Source organism: Aspergillus heteromorphus (assembly GCF_003184545.1).
Source record: "Aspergillus heteromorphus CBS 117.55 chromosome Unknown BO70scaffold_1, whole genome shotgun sequence".
Lineage (NCBI taxonomy): Eukaryota > Fungi > Ascomycota > Eurotiomycetes > Eurotiales > Aspergillaceae > Aspergillus > Aspergillus heteromorphus.
Genome location: NW_020290406.1, coordinates 1,693,223 through 1,710,779, shown reverse-complemented (window position 1 = coordinate 1,710,779; position 17,557 = coordinate 1,693,223). Strand labels below are relative to the sequence as shown.

The window sequence follows — 17,557 nt, the reverse complement described above, 5'->3', positions numbered from 1 at the left end:
CTTAATCGGAAGATGAAATTATCGTGGTGGCATCAGTCGCTGTTCAGGTCCAAAGATTTATGGACAAGCTCTGGCTTTATAATACACCAGGACAGCACTGGCGAGGCCAAATGATTATTAAACATCAAGTAAGTAGAGATACGAATTTTGAAGAGCCATTTTTAACAACCATATCCTTAATTAAGCAGGCATAGAGTAGCGGCTGCCGGAATTAACAAGTTGGAGAAGCTTCAAATTGGTATACATGACATCAAAAAAGAAAAAAGAAACAAGAAACAATGCCCAAACATACTGTGTACCGAGCATTCATATCTTCACCTCGTCAATATCGTAAACCAGATGCTTCTGCCCAATTCCCAACCATTCCAACCCCAATTTGTTGTACAATCCATACGCAGCCCATGCTATGTACTCGTTCATCCACAGTCTCCAGGGACTCACATCTCTCCGCTTCTTCCCGTTCCTTGCCGCCAAATTATAGATCTCGGTGACCCGCGGTCTTCTGATCTCTTCATACCGGGCAAAGACACTCTCCAAGCTTCGTTCTTGGTCTCTCAGCAGCCGCGAGAGAAGAAACACATCCTCCAGAGCCATGGAGACCCCCTGGCCCGCATGAGGCGACATAGCATGCGCCGCATCCCCGAGCAGCACCGTTCGCGAGGTAAACCACTTCCCGCCCAGCGGGAGCCGGAAGCTGGGATAGAAGCTGACGAACTCCGTCCGATCCAGTATTTTGATCAGAGCGTCTCGCCATTCACCCCGACCCGGCTCGAGAATTTTCAGGATGCTATCCTTATACCCCGTGACCTCCTGCTGGCGTCTCTCTTCCCATCCGTCTCGTGCGTCACCAGATTTGGAGTGTGGAATGGCCGTCTCTCGCGAGAAGAACCAGAATAGGTCTTCTCCGGATGGAGAGCATGGCATCACTGCAATCAGCCCATTGCTTGTCATGAAGGCATTGCCGTGTGTTTTCAATGCGTCTGGGAGGCCCGCTGAGCGGACCATCGACATAGTTCCAGCGATACCTGAGTACTCGGGCACGACTGACGGGTCAACCTGTAGACGACGAACGCTTGAGTGGATCCCATCGCAACCGATCAGAATATCGGCGGTGTCGGTTGTACCATCCAAGAAGGTCACTGTGACGTCCGTTGGCGATTCGTTGACGGAGACTATACGCTTGTTGAAATGTACCGGGATTTGCTGCTCAGCAAGGGCAGAAAAAAGAACATCTTGCAGGTCGGTGCGGCGGATGCGCAGGTATCCGAATCCGGTCTTCTGATGAGCCCAGGAAGCGATGTCGACCTCAGCGAGATCACCACTCTGCAATGAGTGGATTTGCATATTAGTTATAGATGATCCGCGGGCGAGAAGGGCCTCGTGGAGGCCGAGCCGATGAAGTAAGCGCATGCCATTTGGGAAAATGCCGATCCCTCCGCCCAGGGTAGTCGGTTCTGGACGCAGCTCGTATACTGTGGTGGCGATGTTGTTCTCCCGATGAAGTTGGAGAGCTGCGGCGAGACCGGCCGGGCCTGCCCCGATGATGATGGCCTGGTTGTGTTTGGTTTAGCTGGGATCTTCTGACCGAGGAGGCAGAACGAACCTTTTTGACAGCAGACATGTTTGAAGGATGGGATGTGACTGGAAATTCGACACTTGACCGGCGCGATCTCGTGTCTTATACTTCATCCAAAACTACAGCTCCCGAGATAATCGGGTTTAGCGTCCGCGGAGCCCGGACAAATCCGCGGACGGAATTACCGAGCTTGGTTTAAACAGGCACCCTGGCTCTGGTACCTGTGGTTGATGCTGTACTTGATACAAGGCACTGGCTGGAGGATACCTGCCTATCTAGGCAATGATCGCGTGGCGAGGTACGTGGCAATCAGTCAGTCTTCTGCACAAGATTAAAATTGTATCATCGTTGTTCATAGCCCAGCAACCGTGCGATCTCAAAGAAAGCCGGTGATTGGCTTAAGAGGATAATATGTCACGTGGCCTTCACAGTCTCGACTGTCCGCCAATCAGAATCCGGGTTCCTTCTTTTCTTTACTTCCCAACACTCGAGGCACCGCGACCTGTGTCCACTCAGCAAAATGCTACCTCGCTAGTTCGGACAGAGTACAATAATTGACCCTCTGTTGTAGGCAATATCTACTTACGATTGATGCCAAGAGCTTTCCTTGTGAGAAACTAAACCTGCCTGCAGGCACCGAGTCGGAAATTCGGAATACTTCTCAGATGAAGTACAGCTTGGGCATCGCTCCCATCTTTACAGTTCCAGTCGCTGCTCAGAGAACTCACAGCAGATCATGTCCCCGAAGAGGAAATAACGTCCTCGAGAAGAAAGATAAGGCCGGTGTCCCGAGAGAATAGATGGCTATCATTATCTATCTCCTATCTCCAGCTGAAGGTGCTCCTCACACCAAGCTAGAGCCATGTCTATCTCTCTCTCCACCAAAGCCCGTCATCTCTCTCTCTACTCACACACCTTGTGCGGCAATGATCTTGTCGGCCATCTCAGGAAGAGTCGCAGCCATGACCTCCATCTCCCCAAACAGCTCCACAATGGGCTCTTTCTCCCAGATAGAGCAGTACGCCCCTTTGTATCTATGCAGATTGTGAGTAACCGAGTCTGTCACGATAACAAGTCACCTATCGCAGCGGCACTCACCCCGCACGGCGAGCCGCCGAAACGTCCCACATGTGTCCCGCAGCGAACCAGGGCTGCGCGTGCTCAGATAGTTGTTGGAGAAGCGGTTGATATACTCGCAAGTCTGGTTTCCCGATGCCCTGCGTATCGCACGACTTCAGGTTCTCTGCGGGCCATGCGAGACCCGCGTTGGCGAAATAACCCCCCACCCTTGCGATGTCTCCAGCCGTCAACGCCCAAACGGTGAACCCGGCATCGCGCAGCTTCGTGACGCACTCGACTGCTCCCGGACGCAACCCCATTTTGGTGTATTCGCTCATGATGAACTTGAGATCGCTGTCGGTGGCAAAGCTCCGAGGCTCCTGGATGCCGGCCATATAAAGCATACGGTAGAATAGCAGTTCGAAACAGGTCGCAAATGATTTATACTGCCCCGACAAGCTTAGATATGTGTACTCACGCTCCGCGACCTCGATCCAGGTGTACCCCAGAAGCGACGGCTTAATCCCCTCTGCGCGGAGACGGGCCCCCAACTGCGTGTCGATGGCATCAAAGAGGACGTCGTACGACACCAGTGTGCCGACGATGTCAAACACCACATTCTTGCTGCCGGTCATGGCGCTGATAGGTCGAGGAGGTGATATGAGGAAGGTCAGAAAAGTAACTTTGTCTGAGGGGTTAGCTCTCTCCCGGTCTACTACCCCCTCTTTATAGCACTACCCAAGCCTGATCACCATGCGTCACCCTACACGGACGATCAGCAACCCCACTTTTGCCCTCATTCGACCTCAGTTTTATCTTCACCATATGGTGGTTGAAGAATGGAAGAGTAGGTTCGGACTCGCGCGTCCAATTTTCGGAGAACAGCTGCCAACGCCGCGAGTCCCTATCGCTCCCCCTGATCTGTCTTATCATCGCCGATGCCAGACTTCATACTGCCGTCCCTATTTCAGATAGGGCGGCCATGATGGCCAATTAAATGGTCATTATGTCTTCACTATGGCCACTCGAACGGGGTATAAAGTCCCGCCGTTGCTACCAGATATTCTCCCCATCGACCTTCTCCGAGTTCGAGTAACCAACCATAACAATGACAAAGAAAGTGGCCTATCCTGAAGCGGCGGACGTTGCCAAGGGAGTGAGTGAACTCTTGGGAGCGAATGAGGATGTGGGCTATCATCGATCGCTTGGCCATCGTCAGATCATGATGATGACCTTCGGGGCTGGCATTGGTACTGGCTTGTAGGGTCTTTCCCTAACGTACGGTTGGCTGAATCTAACTAACAAGTTTCAGATGGGTTGGGACAGGTACTGCGTTGAAGTATGGTATGCAATCCTTTATGAAATCTGCAGATGATCCGTACCTCTAATCAACAGAACATAGCTGGCCCTGGTGGTATCGCCGTTGCATACACAATCACTGCGTAAGTATATCACGATATTCTATTATTGCGCAGTCACTTACATATGCTAACGATGCTTGCCAGGTTCATTGTGTACCTGCAATATACTTCAATTGGAGAAATGACAACATTTAAACCGGTCCACGGTGGATTCATCAGACAGTGCATCGAGTACGTGGAGCCCGCGTTCGGATTTGCGGTCGGGATCAACTTCTGGTTCTCGGTAAGGAGCCCCTTGAACACCCAGACGGGGTGTATGCGACTAATAAATGGCAACAGTGGGTGATTTGTATTCCTGCGGAGATCACAGCAGCTGTATCCGTCCTTGAGTTCTGGCCGCAAACAGAAGTCATCCCTCTTGCAGCTTATATAACCATATTCCTGGTGGTCATTGCCGCCGCTAATTGCTTTGGCGTTCGCATTTACGGACATGTAGAGTATGTCATGTCATTTATCAAGTGCCTTGCTATCATCCTGATGATCTTCTTCATGATCATCATGACTTCGGGTGGCATCCCGGCTACGCATGGCGCGATCGAATTCCGCTACTGGCGCAATCCCGGTGCGTTTAAGAACGGCATCAAGGGGATTTCAAAGGCGTTCGTACAGGCACTCTTCAGCTTCGGAGGGGCGGAACATATCGCAGTCATTGCTGGCGAAGCCAAGGATCCTCGCCCAACCATCAAAAAGACTGTTTATCCAGTCTTCTGGCGCATGTTTTCATTCTTCGTCGTCAATATTTGGCTTGTGGGCATGTGTGTTCCTTATGATGACGATAACCTCATCAACGGGAGTGGTACTCTAGGGAGCCCATTCGTGATTGCTATCGAGCGTGCGGGCGTGATGTGGCTGGCACATGCTATCAACGGCTTCATCTTTCTGACGGTCATCAGCTGTGGGATCACCAGTGCATACATTGCCAGCCGCAGTCTTGCAGCATTGTCAGACATGGCGATTATACATCCGTTCTTCGGCCGCAAAGACTCTGCAGGGAGGCCGTATGTCTCTCTGGCCATTAGTCTTGCTCTCGGAGGGGGCCTCTGCTATCTGAATTGCAACGATACGGGGGCTGTCGTGTACGGCTGGTTTTCGTCCCTGGTTAGTACTATTCCCTACGGGCGCTCATCCTGTTGCATCTCTGATTGATTCCCCGCAGGTGTCCGTTTCCGCCTTGTTCCAGTGGTCCAGTATCTTCATCTCGCATATACAATTCCGACGTGGCCTCGCCGCGCAGGGCCTCAGCACCGGGGCCCTCCCCTTTCGAGACCGCACAGCGCCCTACGCGCAGTATTTTGGCCTGGTCGTGATTCTCTTCATTGCAGGCTGTGAATTCTACCTGGCGTGCTTTCCCTTTGGCGAAAAGGGATCCGCGACGTCTTGGTTTTCTTCTTACATAGCTGCCCCACTGTTTTTCCTGGATTACTTCGGCTACAAGGTGAGCGTTCAGCATCCACAGATCGACTTGTTTCTCTCCGCTGATTTGTTTCCAAACAGATTTACTACCGATCGAAGCTGGTCGCACCGGCAGACATGGATTTCACGGTGGCTCTTGCGTTTGACGAAGAGGACCGAGCCAGGGCGGCTGTTGGCTACGAAACACAGAGTCGGGCAGACAACAAGATTGTCCAGCATATCAAGGGTCTGGTTCTTGGCTAGACTGGCTGCTCTGGGGTAGATATTCAACTCCTGCCAAAGCGTGGGCTTGTAGAGGCCACCGGATAGAGAATTATATAGCAAAATTACAGACTGTCCGACCTTGTGCACGGAGAATTACCACCAGATCAGTAAAACTGAGACATACCCAAACCGGTTATCCTGCCAGCTATTTATAACAGGCTGGGTGGGGAAGAGGCGTTGCACAACTCAGTGAAACAACTCATTGGTCGGCGCAATGGCACAGTGTTGAATTTTCAACTGCCATTTGAATCCCGACTTCCTCGCCATGCCGCTTGCTCCCTTCCTTTCGCATGGATCCGGTCAATCGTCTATACCATCATCCAGACAGCAAGCGGAGCGGCTTCCGTGCAGGTCTGGGTAGTCTCCACTCGCAGGAACTGCAGATAAATACCTCTTCTGCCTTCAGACCGACGGGGAAGTTGGGCATATTTTCGTTGCAGGTACATCTCAGCTTCAGAGATTTCTCAGACATGGACAGGGGGTCGAATGGACCCCTTCTCCTTCGGCTTTGCATGTCTACATACTTATCTACATATCTACACCGGGCAACGAAGGCAGGATTGCTGGGTGTAGGATCTGCACAAGGCCCGGGCTGTGCTCGGGTCAACTGGACGATATTGAAGGTCTGCCGGTTGGTTCTCTTCCCCATTCCCGAAAGCGATACTCACTCTGCTGAATCAATAATTCTAGACACTATCGATGAAGCCCGAAAGGCCACCTACGTCAGCGCGACCACACCCAAATCCTGATTACGATTTTCCATTTAGTGTCGGCTTCCTTCCGCATTTCCGCGACGGTACTTTCGCTTAACAAGTCGACAAAAAAATATATATACAATCGCGTCAAAAAGGCGTTTACGGTTCATGGCCACCCGCCTGACGATTCGGGAAAGTTCTGGCAGCCGTTATCTATCTACATCTACTAGGCGATTGAAGAGGAAAGTCTAAACCGATTATCTTCTTCAGGGCCGATTTCCCCTTCTCTGACAGGATCTGGGGGGGTTTGCGAGTCCTGACTCGGGCACGCAGGATGGCGCACTATTTTACCGCCTCTGCGAATCAAAACATTGAGATCGAGCAAACTGGACCCGGCGGACTTTGCTTTTACCACTCCAGTGCCGCATCACGGCTCACACGGAGGTTGCATGGAGATCGCCGATGTACTTCCACAGGTTGCCCTTCCTTCGGCGTCCGTTGAAGCTGCCACCGTCTGTTTCCAACGGGCCCGAAACTCCAAATTTTGAGACGGAGACTGACTTGACGGTGAAGGGTGGGAACAGATTGGCCAATGGGCTGCGAAGGCCATTGGACTGCACATCGGCTCTAGATATCTAGACTGAGCCCTATCTTTCGGTTTGGGCAATCATCCCGCAAGGATTCACCTGCTGCCTCCACAACAAATCATCGTGAACCGGCCCGTCGAGGCGCCCATCCCGAGTCCCAGTCGAACTGGCTGCCAGACGTGTCAGTTTCCGGCGTAAGGACGATACACTGGGGCGAAAAAAAAAACAGCCGATCTGGAAACCAGACCATCACAGATAGATACCATCTATCTAGGTAGTCAGTCTACTGTGGAGCATTCTTCTGCCATCCCACTGTCCCACGAGCGGCCGCACCTGGGCCGGGCTGATCGGCACCGTCTAGTGTTCTTCAATCATCCCGCTAAGAAAATAGTCGAGACGATTGTGCCACGAGAGCCACCCACACCCAGAGGGAGGGACATAAAGAACGAAAGAAAGAAGGTGATACTGACCCATCACCCATGTCATATGATAAGACGGCGCATATAGTTACGGAGGGCTCCGTACAACGGGGGCCGAAACAAACGAGGTAGGGACTAGTGGTACAGCTCCAGCGGCCCACCAGTCGTCATGAGCGCGGGACAGCGGCCATTTCCGAGCGAGTCCACACTCGGTGGTGCCAACTGAACCTTCCTTCGGTCCGCTAATCCGGTAACACATAGATACAGTACAGGCGGATTCCTCTGTTTGCTCTGCGAGACTGTTAGCCGCCTTTTTTTTTTTTGCGCGGAAATGCGTTGGTCGTTCTTTGTTCCTGGCCCAGGCAGTGAGTGACACAAGGTCTTGGGCAGTGGGCACAGGGACCGATGGCCCAGCTTTCTGAACGGCTGTCTTGCGTCTAAGACTCGCAGTTTATTCACATGCCCACGAGGTGGGAAAACGTGCGTCCCGACATACAGACTGTGGCCCTTGCTTGAGCTAGGCTCCTTCGCAGATGGGGTTCTGACCATCCACCGAACGTGTTAAAATAGCCCGCCGCGGCCATCTCCCCGGGCACTCAGATCATTAACGACACACTTTCCCGTCCTCAGCCGTGGTCGCAGCCGTGTCACCATACCATTGCACCTCAATAGCCAGGGAAAGCAAGCGGTCTCTATCTTTTTCCAGGATGGGCCTCCGCGAGGGCACTGAGTCGTGGGCTCAGGGTGCGGAGGAGTTCAGAGGACAGCGACTGCTTCCCGACATCGTTGACTACTATGCTCACGAGCAGCCCGATCGTGTCTTTGCCGCCATTCCTAGATCTGGAAATGTCACAGACGGATTTGAAGATGTCACTATGAAGACAATGGCCGCTGCGGTGAACTATACGGCTTGGTGGATTGACCGCGCCTTCGAAGACGTCTTCAAAAGGACGACACTGGCCTATGTCGGCCCTTCTGACCTCCGGTACCCAATCGTGCTGTTAGCGCTCATGAAATGCGGTTGGAGTGTACGTGACCATCGTCCCTGAAGTCGACGATTGGATACTGACAGAGGATAGGTAATGTACATATCGCCTCAAAACACCCCCATCCAGAATCTGGGCCTGCTCCAAGAGGCAGATGTTCATGGCCTTATATATGCGGATGTCATGTCATCAATTGCAGAGAATCTTCAACAGTTTGACCCATTCATGTCGAGCCTGCAGTTGCCCGGACTGACAGAGTTGCTGAAGTCTGAAGCACCTCCATATCACTTTGGTGGCACTTTTGCCGAATTGCAAGATAAACGCTGCCTGACTTTGCACACGTCCGGTACGACGGGCCAGCCAAAGCTGGTGCACTACACTCATGGCACTCTCGCCTGTGCCGACAATGATCAATTTATGCCGGTCCCGAAGGGGCGGCGACCACAGAATGCCTCGCAATTCAACTTCTCCCCTTTTGGCCGCTACTATGCCCCCTATCCACCTTATCATGTAAGTCGTGATATGCGTCTTTTGAAGCTACTGTACTTATGGATTGTAGCTGGCGGGACTCCACGCCGCCACGCTTGTGCCGATATTCTCCAATGCGGCCGCTTTTGTCATGGGACCCCATTCTGTCCCGCCAAGTGGATCCCTGATGAAAAGCATTTTGCAGCAACAGCCACAGATCCGGGCCATCTATGTGCCGCCGTTTATGCTCGAGCAGTGGATGGTAGAGCCGGGTGCATTCGACGAAGCACAGCGCCTAGATTTTATTCTATACGGCGGCGGCGCTTTGGCACCCAGTGTCGGGCATAAATTGAGCCAAGCAACTGAGATGCGTCAGATGTATGGCTCTGTTGAATTTTGCCATGTCCAAGTGCTCGTCCCTCTGCCCGGAGAATGGGAGTACCTGGAGTTCAATCCGTCCGAGGGGTATGAGATGCAAGCTGTAGGGGATGGGGTATATGAATTGGTGCTGCACCAATACGAGGAGTCTCGCAAACACCAGTCATTCGCCCACAACTATCCCAATCTCCGCAAGTGGCACACCAAAGACCTATTTGTGCCTCATCCCGAGAAAACGAACCTGTGGCGCTTCCATTCCCGCACGGAGGATATCGTCGTGCTAGAAAACAAATCCAAGGTATGGCCCATTCCCATGGAGGCAATCTTGCGAGGGAATCCCCATATAGGAGGGGCCTTGATCGTGGGCAATGGCCGTCCAGAACCAGTCCTCCTCATCGAGCCCAGGCAAAGCTGCGCCGCGTACACAACCAAAGAAGAAATGCTGGACGTTATTTGGTCGTCCGTCCAAGAAGCCAATTCTATTGCGCCGCCATACGCCAAGATTGACCGATCGCGGATCGTGCTTTGCCCATCACAAGTTGGCTTCTTCAGAACCCCCAAAGGGACGGTCATGAGGAAACCGACCGAGTCCCTATACGTGGAGCTTATCTCGGCGGCGTTCAAGGAAGACGATGACGACAGTGGCGGCGACGATCTCGAGTATACGGGGGATCAAAGAGAGGTTGAATTGCGCGGAGATCAACTGCTGGCTGCGACATAGGTTCGTCACCTCACAGGTTGAAGACCACTTGCGTGGGCAAAAAAGGGATTGGAGGCTCTGAAACGCAGAGGAGGAAACCAGCGACATTGGCCCTCGAAAACAACGAGGCTGTATGGACCATTATAACGACCGTGACGACACCAATAAGCAATTACGATAGCAACAACATGACTATGATTATGGTCTCAATCCCACACTGGGCATCAGGTCAGAAGAGCATCGAGGGGATTGCTCACTGAATGCTTTACGGAGGAGGCTCTCTTAAGCCAGCTCTTCTTGTTCACTAGTATTCTCCGTGGCCATGGCCTGAGGGATAACCATCGACACTGAATCTGTTGCATGTGCGCGAAATGCCGTGAACCAGTGTGATCTGGGTTTGGGTTGGGGATATCTCATAGGGCTATTGCGGGTATTTTGCAGGCGTTCTAGAACACTTTTAAAATTTGCAGGCAAAATGGTAGACACTGACTGTTATCAACTCGACCTGCTCTGTATGTAGACATGAGTGAAAGGATTGCAGCCATTCCAAGTGCTGGGTTCAATCTTCTTTGTCTTTCCGAATCAATTTGCGGTTTTGGTAGTTAATTGGCCCAATCCACCCTGTTTGGGGTGTAGACACGCCCCGTAGCCCTGCCTATTCAACCCTTACTGCGGGGAATCAACCTGGTCCTATACAGCATGTTACCCTATTCCATGCCATTGAAAGAGAAGAGGGGGAATAAAAGAAGCTGGTCTTCCCATTGGAAAGTTCATCGACCCTATCAATATCTCGCAGGTTATTTTCTACTGCATCTTCAATTAACTTGAGCCCGCCTCATTCCCAGAACAGAACCCCTGCAGCCCACGGAAAGGATCCAACACTCCAGTGATGGACAAACTCAATCCAGTAACTCTCACTCCCCCAGCACTAAACACTACTTTCATTATTACATTTGACTTACCCCGATCACTGAAATAGGAAATGAAAGGCCTGGCTAGACTCAAGAACCGCACCGCCCCTTCGCCCCTCTCCCCTCCTGGTCCGACCGCCCTCGGGAACCATTCAATACGCACGCAACCCCTCCTCCATATAGGGCAAGCCACCAAGACATGTCGAGCAGCTTGCAAGCATCAACCATCACAGTAGTTGGACAAACAGACACAACATGCTCGGAGAGCCAAGCGAGACTTGCCCAGTCACCATAACCAACGCTACGTCCCCTTTCTTCCCCCCCCTCTCAACCCCGCGGCAGGGGAACGCCTACAAGCCACGGGCGGCCTGGAAGGAGTATAGCCCGCCTCGTGCGGACGCATGGCCCTCGACGCTAGCAAGGTCCATGACCGGGGGGCAGGGAGCAAAGCCCGACGGTCGTCCGAGGTGCTGGCTTGCTATGCTGCAGCCAGCAACCCACCCCCCCAGACAAAGCCAGATACCCCGAGCGACAACATATGACCGTTCATGTCATGGGGAGGGGAGGGGGTTGTTCGGCCCGCTGGGTTCCCCTCATCTCAGCTTGCCTGGGTGGCACAGCGAAGGCGCTTAAGCAGGTGGTCCCGTGGCTGCTGGGAGGGCGCTTGATTCCATGCTTCTCTATGGTGGGAGTGAATCAGGACTGAGACTGAGACTTGGGGAGTAGAGTGGTTGAGTGTCACGGTGACTGTAGTTTCCTTCCATTGGGATGGAGTATGGAGTGGAGGGAAGATGAGAGCAACGAACCACTCCGAGGAAGAAACGCCGACCGGCGGTACTGGCTTAGTCATGCCCGGAGCAATAACTAACTAGTTACCCTGCCTGAGGGTGCAGGCAGCCAGGCCGCAGCGCTCGCTTGCGGCGGCTAACCCAGTTGCGGCCAGCGGCACGGCAACCATCCAGAGCCCAACGCCCGGCGTCAAGATCCACCATCCAAACCCATCATCAGCAGCCTTTTACCCATCTGGCTGTGGCAGCGCGTGTCGCCAACCCTCAATCGACTCACGACCGTCTCCCCACTCGCTCATCCGTCATCGCTGTCCCCTCCCTTCCCCCCGAGCCCCCCGATCGCCTGGGATTGACTGAACGCCTGTACCTTTCCCACTTCCCCCCCCCTCCTGCGTGCGGCCCGGGTTCTTTCCACCCCTCTCCGCCCTCGCTCCCCCCCGTGGGATCACAATTCACCTGGGCGCCTCCACCCGCGGGCTTTCGCTTGACCCCAGTGATTCACCCTGGGTGCTTCGTCCGTTGCCCCCTCGTCCGTCCTCGACTTCTATTCTCGCTCCTTCTTCCCGACCAGCGGTCCGGTGAGCTTCGTGTGCTCCTCCTGCGTGGCTATCTCCGCCCTTCCTCCTGCTGACTTTTTCCTCCGCACCCTTTCCCTAGCATGGTGTTTGGTCCGGACGATCCTAGGAGACTGAGAATTCCGCTGCCTTCCTCCTCCGTGCCCCTCGGTGTCTGAGCAGCATCAGACCGACGCCCTCCCATGGCTTTGCCGCCAACGCCCAGACCGAATCCCGGTGCCACAATGTCCGGTCCTGCGTCGACGTCCATCCCTGCACACACCACCAACGGCGAGGCCCACGCGCCGAACGACCCCGCCGCCCATCGCGCCTCCCCAGACCCCAAGCCCGTCCCGATAAACCGCAAGAAGCAAAAGCGTAGACAGAAGCAGGCTGCTCGCTTGGCCGCGGAACGTCAGCTCGGAAATGGGCATGTCCCCGCGGACCTCCTCGACGACGACGGAACCAGTCCCACGGGGCCGGGGAGTCATGCGTCCGATGATCGTGATGTCGACGAGGTCGCTTCGAACGCCGACATGTACTACGAAGAAATCCACGACGTGACTGATCTGCCGGGTCTGGCCAACGGGCAAGGCGGCCTCCCGGGTCGGAAGTCGAAAAAGAAGAAGGGCAAGAAGAGTCGCACGGGTTCGCAAACTATGGGCGATGAAAGTTCCACGCCGTTGTCGACTCCCTCCGTCTCCATGTCGCATCCTCTTCCCCCGCCTCTCCCCCCGCACCTGGGCGCCCACGCGCTTCTGAAGTCGAGTAAGGACCGCAGCATCTGGAACACCTCCACGCAAGAGGAGCGAGAGAACATCAAGACGTTCTGGCTCGAACTCGGCGAGGAGGAGCGCCGGCAGCTCGTCAAGGTCGAAAAGGACGCGGTCCTGAAAAAGATGAAAGAGCAGCAGAAGCACTCGTGCAGCTGTACCGTGTGTGGGAGGAAGAGGACGGCCATCGAGGAGGAACTGGAAGTGCTCTACGACGCATACTACGAGGAGCTGGAGCAGTACGCCAATAACAACCAAGGCTCGTTCGAGAAAGGCCCGCCCATGGTCCCGCCCCCGCGTCTCTACCAACCGCCCCTACGATCGCCCGGTCAACATACGCGCACGCAAGGCCAGTTCCATCCCTCCCGAGGCCGGATCCACGAATTACCCGAGGATGACGAGGATCTGGAGGAGGACTACGACGAGGACGACGAGGACGACGAACCGTACAGTGACGACGAATACGAAGACGAGGAGACCCGTGCAGCTCGCGCAGATTTCTTCGCCTTTGGGAACAGTCTAACTGTCAAAGGTAGGGAGGAAACGGGGACTTCTACATCGATTGGGGCCGAGGCTGATTCTTGTTCACCACCTGCAGATGGGATTCTTACGGTTGCGGACGATCTCTTGAAGAACGACGGGAAACATTTCATCGACATGATGGAGCAATTGGCCGAGCGTCGGATGCAGCGTGAAGAGGATACGCAGTACGGCATCGCTGCCGCGCATCAAACTCTCCATGGCGGTCACAACCACGGCCCTCTCGACGACGACGACTACGACGACGAGGAGGACGAGGACTACGATAGTCAAGAGGACGAAGACTACGAGGAAGATGAAATGGTCAGCTCCGGGAACTGGCCGGGTGGTGGTGATGCCGTGCAAGCTGACACGTTTCTGCAGGACGCCATGACGGAAGAGCAACGCATGGAGGAAGGCCGGCGAATGTTCCAAATATTCGCCGCCCGCATGTTCGAGCAGCGCGTCTTGACAGCCTATCGAGAAAAGGTCGCCGAGCAACGCCAGCAGAAGCTGATCGAGGAGCTCATGGAGGAGCAGACCCGGAACGAGCAACGGGAAGCCAAGAAGGCGCGCGAGGCCCAGAAGCGAAAGGACAAGAAGAAGCTGCAGAAGCAGGCCAAGGAGGAGGAGAAGGCGCGACGAGAGGCGGAGAAGGCCGCGGAGGAGGCTGCTGCCAAAGCCGAACAGGAGAAGAAGCTCGAGGAGCAGAAGCAGAAGCGGGAGGAACAGAGAAAGAAGCGCGAGGCCGAGCGGCGAGCCCAGGAAGCCGAGCGCGCGCGCAAGGAGGCCGACAAGCAGAAGCGGCTGCGGGAGGAGCGCGAGCGACAGCTGGAGGCCGAGAGGAAACAGCGCGAGCAGAAGGATCTGGAGAAGAAGCGACGCGATGAGATCCGGCAGAAGGAACGGGACGAGCGCGACCTGCGAGAGAAGCGGGCCAAGGAGGACCGCGAGCGCAAGGTGCGGGACGAGCAGACCAGGCGAGACCGCGAGGCCGCAACCAAGACCGAGCACGAGGGCCAGGAGAGGCGCGATCCCCACGCCAAACGAGTCTCGCATCCCGGCCCTAACCTGCACCCCTCCAGTCTCTTCCAGTCGCCTCACTTCCACATCGCCACCCCCATCGTCCCCAAGGCTCCCACCCCGGCCCGCCCCCGACAGCCCTCGCAGCAGGGCTCCCACTCGTCCTCCCCGCGCTCCCAGCCGGCGAGCACCGAGCCGTCGCAGGTCTCGATCTCTCCGCGATCGATGGGCCCGTCGCAGTCGTCCGGGGCTTCGAGCGTGACCTCCAAGCAGGGCCACGCGCAGCCACCGCTGCTGCACCACCCCCAGCCGTCGACTCCCTTGTCTCCTCTGGGCGCGCTCGGTAGATCTCACCCGCCTGGGTTCTCGCCGTCCAACCCCCCGGGGCTGGGCCTAGTCTCGCGCCCGCCAATCGGTCATGAGTTGCCCTCGTACCCACCGCACTCGGGGCCTCTGATGAACCAGCTGCGCGGGTTCCCTGCTCCGAATGGCCTTCCCGGGCTCCCAAGCATGAATGGAACTCGTCCGATCCCACCGGGACGGGGCTTTCCCCTCGACCCGGGACACGGTCTCCCGTTCCACAGCCAGCAGCCCATGGCCAGTGCATTCTCCGCACAGCCAAGCGGACTGTCGCATGCTCACTCCAGGCATCCATCCAGCTCCTTCGAGCGGTCACCGCTGGAGACGCATGCGTTCCCGATCTCTCGCCCCAGCCCGATCAAGCGTCCGTCAAGCACCCACCAAGACCAGAATAACCGCCCTTCGCAGCGTGATGTGGACCACCTGAGTACGCAACTGGGTAGCAGTGCTCTCTTGGATGACACCGATGTTCCCTTTACGTCTCATCTGTCCCAGTCACTCCCTGGCGCTACCGCTCCGGGCTTTCCCGGGCCGACACGCGCCAGCTTTGGCGGGACATCCCTGTTCCCAGATCCCCTCAGTGAGTCCCTTGTCAACGAGTGGCACCACGCAAGCGCTGACAGTATCGCAGCATCCAAGCATGGTAGTTTCCCCATCGGTCCCGGTAACAGCACATGGAGTGCGCAAATTCCGTTTGGCACATCACCCTTTCCTGGGACAACGACATGGGGAACCGGACCTGGTTAGTTCAAGGCTTCACCTATTTGATTTCGGTGCGCATCGACTGACAAAATCATGCAGGGAGCGGTTGGTCGACGAATGCGTTCGCGCCTGGAGGCCACCACCGAGCTCACACCTCTCGCCCTGTGACAATACGACTACTCGTGATCCAAGCTTGCAAGCAACTCAACGCGATGAGTCCCTCCAAGGGAGGCGGCGGCTACCACGACGTAAACGTTGTCCTCCGTCAGGTGGACCAGCTCCGACCCCCCGGCGAGCCCTCGATCTCTCTCAAGGAATTGCTGGTGATCTGCGATACGGAGGGCAACACGCAGAACGGAGGCGGGACGTTCTCGATCAGGAGCGACGAGACGGGCGAATTCGTCAAGTTCGAGCCAGACACCAACAGTGCGTCCTCAGGGCACAGAGGCAGCATTGTGCCTGGTGAAATCGGCAGTCCCGTCCCCAGCAGCAGTCTTCCGGCGTTTGGCGGCATCGGCACATCGACTCCCTCGGTGCTACGGCAGTTTTCTTCTCCACCCACAGGTTTCTAGGCGTCCTCCGGCTTTTTGTTTTTGTTGTTTTCTTGTTTTCCCTCTCAGCCATCCATATCCATGGTGGTGAGAGTGCGCTGGGCTCATGATGACATACTCATACTCCTTTTGCTCTTTGCTCTTCTTGTCTACTTTCTCTTCCTTCCTCCACCTGGGAACACACACACACGCCTTCTCCGTCTCCTCCCATCTCGCTCTCCTCGCTCTCCTCCCCTCCTCCCCTTTCCTCCCTCTTCCAACCTCTCTCCCCTTCACCTCTCATCTCTTATACATACTCAACCCCTCTCCTCCATACCTACATACATAGGCCGTGTGTTCCCTCTCTATCTCTCTCTCTCTCCCCCCCTCCCTAACTCAATGAATGGCTTCTTCTTTTCAAGTTCCCATTTTCTCTTCTCGCTTCACATTACCGGGCATCAATCATGTCATCATGTACGTTATATTGTCTGCTTATTTTTGCTTGCACTCACCTCACTCACCCCACCCACCCACCCATCCGCGGTGCCGGTGTACATGTATCTACATGTATCTACATATGTGCATGTGTACATGTGTGCGTGTGTGCGTGTTTGTGTGTTTGTGTGTGTGTGTGTGTGTGTGTGTGTTATGTGCGTGCCTGCTGCGATTGAACCCCTTATGTAGCGATTCCCGTGGAACAAACCCCATACCTAGCTAGAAACCTGGCCATCATCATCATCATCGTCATCTTCGTCGTCGTCTTCCATGCATGTCCGTTTAGGTTCTAACTACCTAATTACCTAAATACCTACCTAAATACCTAAATATCTACTTACCTACCAACCAACCTACTTCCGTTGTTTTAAAAAGAAACAATTGCATTTTCGGAGCGGATCGATAAGTGAGAGTTCGTTTGGTTCGTGTCTGTCTGTCTGCCTGTCTGTCTGCCTGTCTGCCTGGCTTTTTTTTTTGTGGGATGATGAACCTTTCTCTCTCTCTCTCTCTTTCTTTCTTCTGAGGTGTGTAGACCAGCTCTGATGAGGTTATATTATGTAGTCGTATTTAAAAGGTGAATAGGTAGGTAAGTGAAGTAGGTGTAGGTAAGTGAGGTAGGTGTAGGTAGGTAGGTAGGTAGGTAGGTAGGTAGGTAGGTAGGTATGGTATTTTATTGTATTTTATTTTATTGTATTTTATTGTATTGTACTGTGTTGTGTTGTGTTGTGTTCTGGGCTGGGATGCCAAAATTCCTATACCGGGCTGTTTACTGGATATGGAAGGAAACTGACTGCTACCCAAGGTACTCCGTAGGTATACTAGGTGTGTAAGGTACTAACTAGGTAGGTAGGTATTGACTATATGGTGTTGTGGATGGATGGATGGATGGATGGATGGATGGATGGATGGATGGATGGATGGCTGGGATCTGGGATG

At 54.5% G+C, this 17,557-nt stretch overlaps 6 protein-coding genes across 6 annotated transcripts; 4 read left to right on the top strand and 2 right to left on the bottom strand.

The window, feature by feature from the left end:
- Window positions 1–231: 231 nt before the first annotated feature.
- Window positions 232–1,622, bottom strand: BO70DRAFT_384042 (FAD-dependent oxidoreductase; the record flags this gene model as incomplete). Its single annotated transcript, XM_025545626.1, has 2 exons — window positions 232–1,551; window positions 1,604–1,622. Coding segments are annotated over 2 exons (1,264 nt in total), but the record flags the coding sequence as incomplete, so codon positions are not given.
- An 816-nt stretch (window positions 1,623–2,438) lies between these two features.
- On the bottom strand, window positions 2,439–3,288 carry BO70DRAFT_306022 (haloacid dehalogenase-like hydrolase). Its single transcript, XM_025540027.1, has 2 exons — window positions 2,675–3,288; window positions 2,439–2,610 (listed from the first exon to the last, which is right to left on the bottom strand). The coding sequence occupies exons 1-2, from the start codon at window positions 3,268–3,270 to the stop codon at window positions 2,484–2,486; spliced, it is 723 nt and encodes a 240-aa protein (XP_025404259.1). The 5' UTR covers window positions 3,271–3,288; the 3' UTR covers window positions 2,439–2,483.
- A 455-nt stretch (window positions 3,289–3,743) lies between these two features.
- On the top strand, window positions 3,744–5,783 carry BO70DRAFT_327737 (amino acid transporter; the record flags this gene model as incomplete). The annotated part of the gene is made up of 7 exons (XM_025540711.1): window positions 3,744–3,895; window positions 3,948–3,979; window positions 4,038–4,077; window positions 4,141–4,279; window positions 4,336–5,154; window positions 5,213–5,491; window positions 5,551–5,783. The coding sequence occupies 7 exons, from the start codon at window positions 3,744–3,746 to the stop codon at window positions 5,710–5,712; spliced, it is 1,623 nt and encodes a 540-aa protein (XP_025404258.1). The 3' UTR covers window positions 5,713–5,783.
- Window positions 5,784–5,877: 94 nt separating this feature from the next.
- Window positions 5,878–6,584, top strand: BO70DRAFT_13024 (uncharacterized protein). The gene has a single exon (XM_025538020.1). The coding sequence runs from the start codon at window positions 6,024–6,026 to the stop codon at window positions 6,480–6,482; it is 459 nt and encodes a 152-aa protein (XP_025404257.1). The 5' UTR covers window positions 5,878–6,023; the 3' UTR covers window positions 6,483–6,584.
- A 1,333-nt stretch (window positions 6,585–7,917) lies between these two features.
- On the top strand, window positions 7,918–10,200 carry BO70DRAFT_13006 (AMP dependent ligase/synthetase). The gene is made up of 3 exons (XM_025538017.1): window positions 7,918–8,462; window positions 8,514–8,930; window positions 8,980–10,200. The coding sequence occupies exons 1-3, from the start codon at window positions 8,142–8,144 to the stop codon at window positions 9,985–9,987; spliced, it is 1,746 nt and encodes a 581-aa protein (XP_025404256.1). The 5' UTR covers window positions 7,918–8,141; the 3' UTR covers window positions 9,988–10,200.
- Window positions 10,201–12,464: 2,264 nt separating this feature from the next.
- On the top strand, window positions 12,465–16,652 carry BO70DRAFT_425205 (putative stress response protein Nst1; the record flags this gene model as incomplete). Its single annotated transcript, XM_025547660.1, has 4 exons — window positions 12,465–13,524; window positions 13,591–15,474; window positions 15,526–15,636; window positions 15,696–16,652. 4 exons carry the CDS (start codon window positions 12,465–12,467, stop codon window positions 16,166–16,168), a joined length of 3,528 nt encoding a protein of 1,175 aa, XP_025404255.1. The 3' UTR covers window positions 16,169–16,652.
- Window positions 16,653–17,557: the final 905 nt, after the last annotated feature.

Excerpts from the sequence above, each read along its gene's own strand:
- BO70DRAFT_306022 (XM_025540027.1), bottom strand. The coding sequence starts at position 3,270 with ATGACCGGCAGCAAGAATGTGGTGTTTGACATCGTCGGCACACTGGTG. Across the intron at positions 2,611-2,674 it reads TCGGCGGCTCGCCGTGCGGG|ATACAAAGGGGCGTACTGCT; the intron begins GTGAGTGCCGCT and ends CAATCTGCATAG.
- BO70DRAFT_13006 (XM_025538017.1), top strand. The coding sequence starts at position 8,142 with ATGGGCCTCCGCGAGGGCACTGAGTCGTGGGCTCAGGGTGCGGAGGAG. Across the intron at positions 8,463-8,513 it reads TCATGAAATGCGGTTGGAGT|GTAATGTACATATCGCCTCA; the intron begins GTACGTGACCAT and ends GACAGAGGATAG. Across the intron at positions 8,931-8,979 it reads CCCCCTATCCACCTTATCAT|CTGGCGGGACTCCACGCCGC; the intron begins GTAAGTCGTGAT and ends TATGGATTGTAG.
- BO70DRAFT_13024 (XM_025538020.1), top strand. The coding sequence starts at position 6,024 with ATGGATCCGGTCAATCGTCTATACCATCATCCAGACAGCAAGCGGAGC.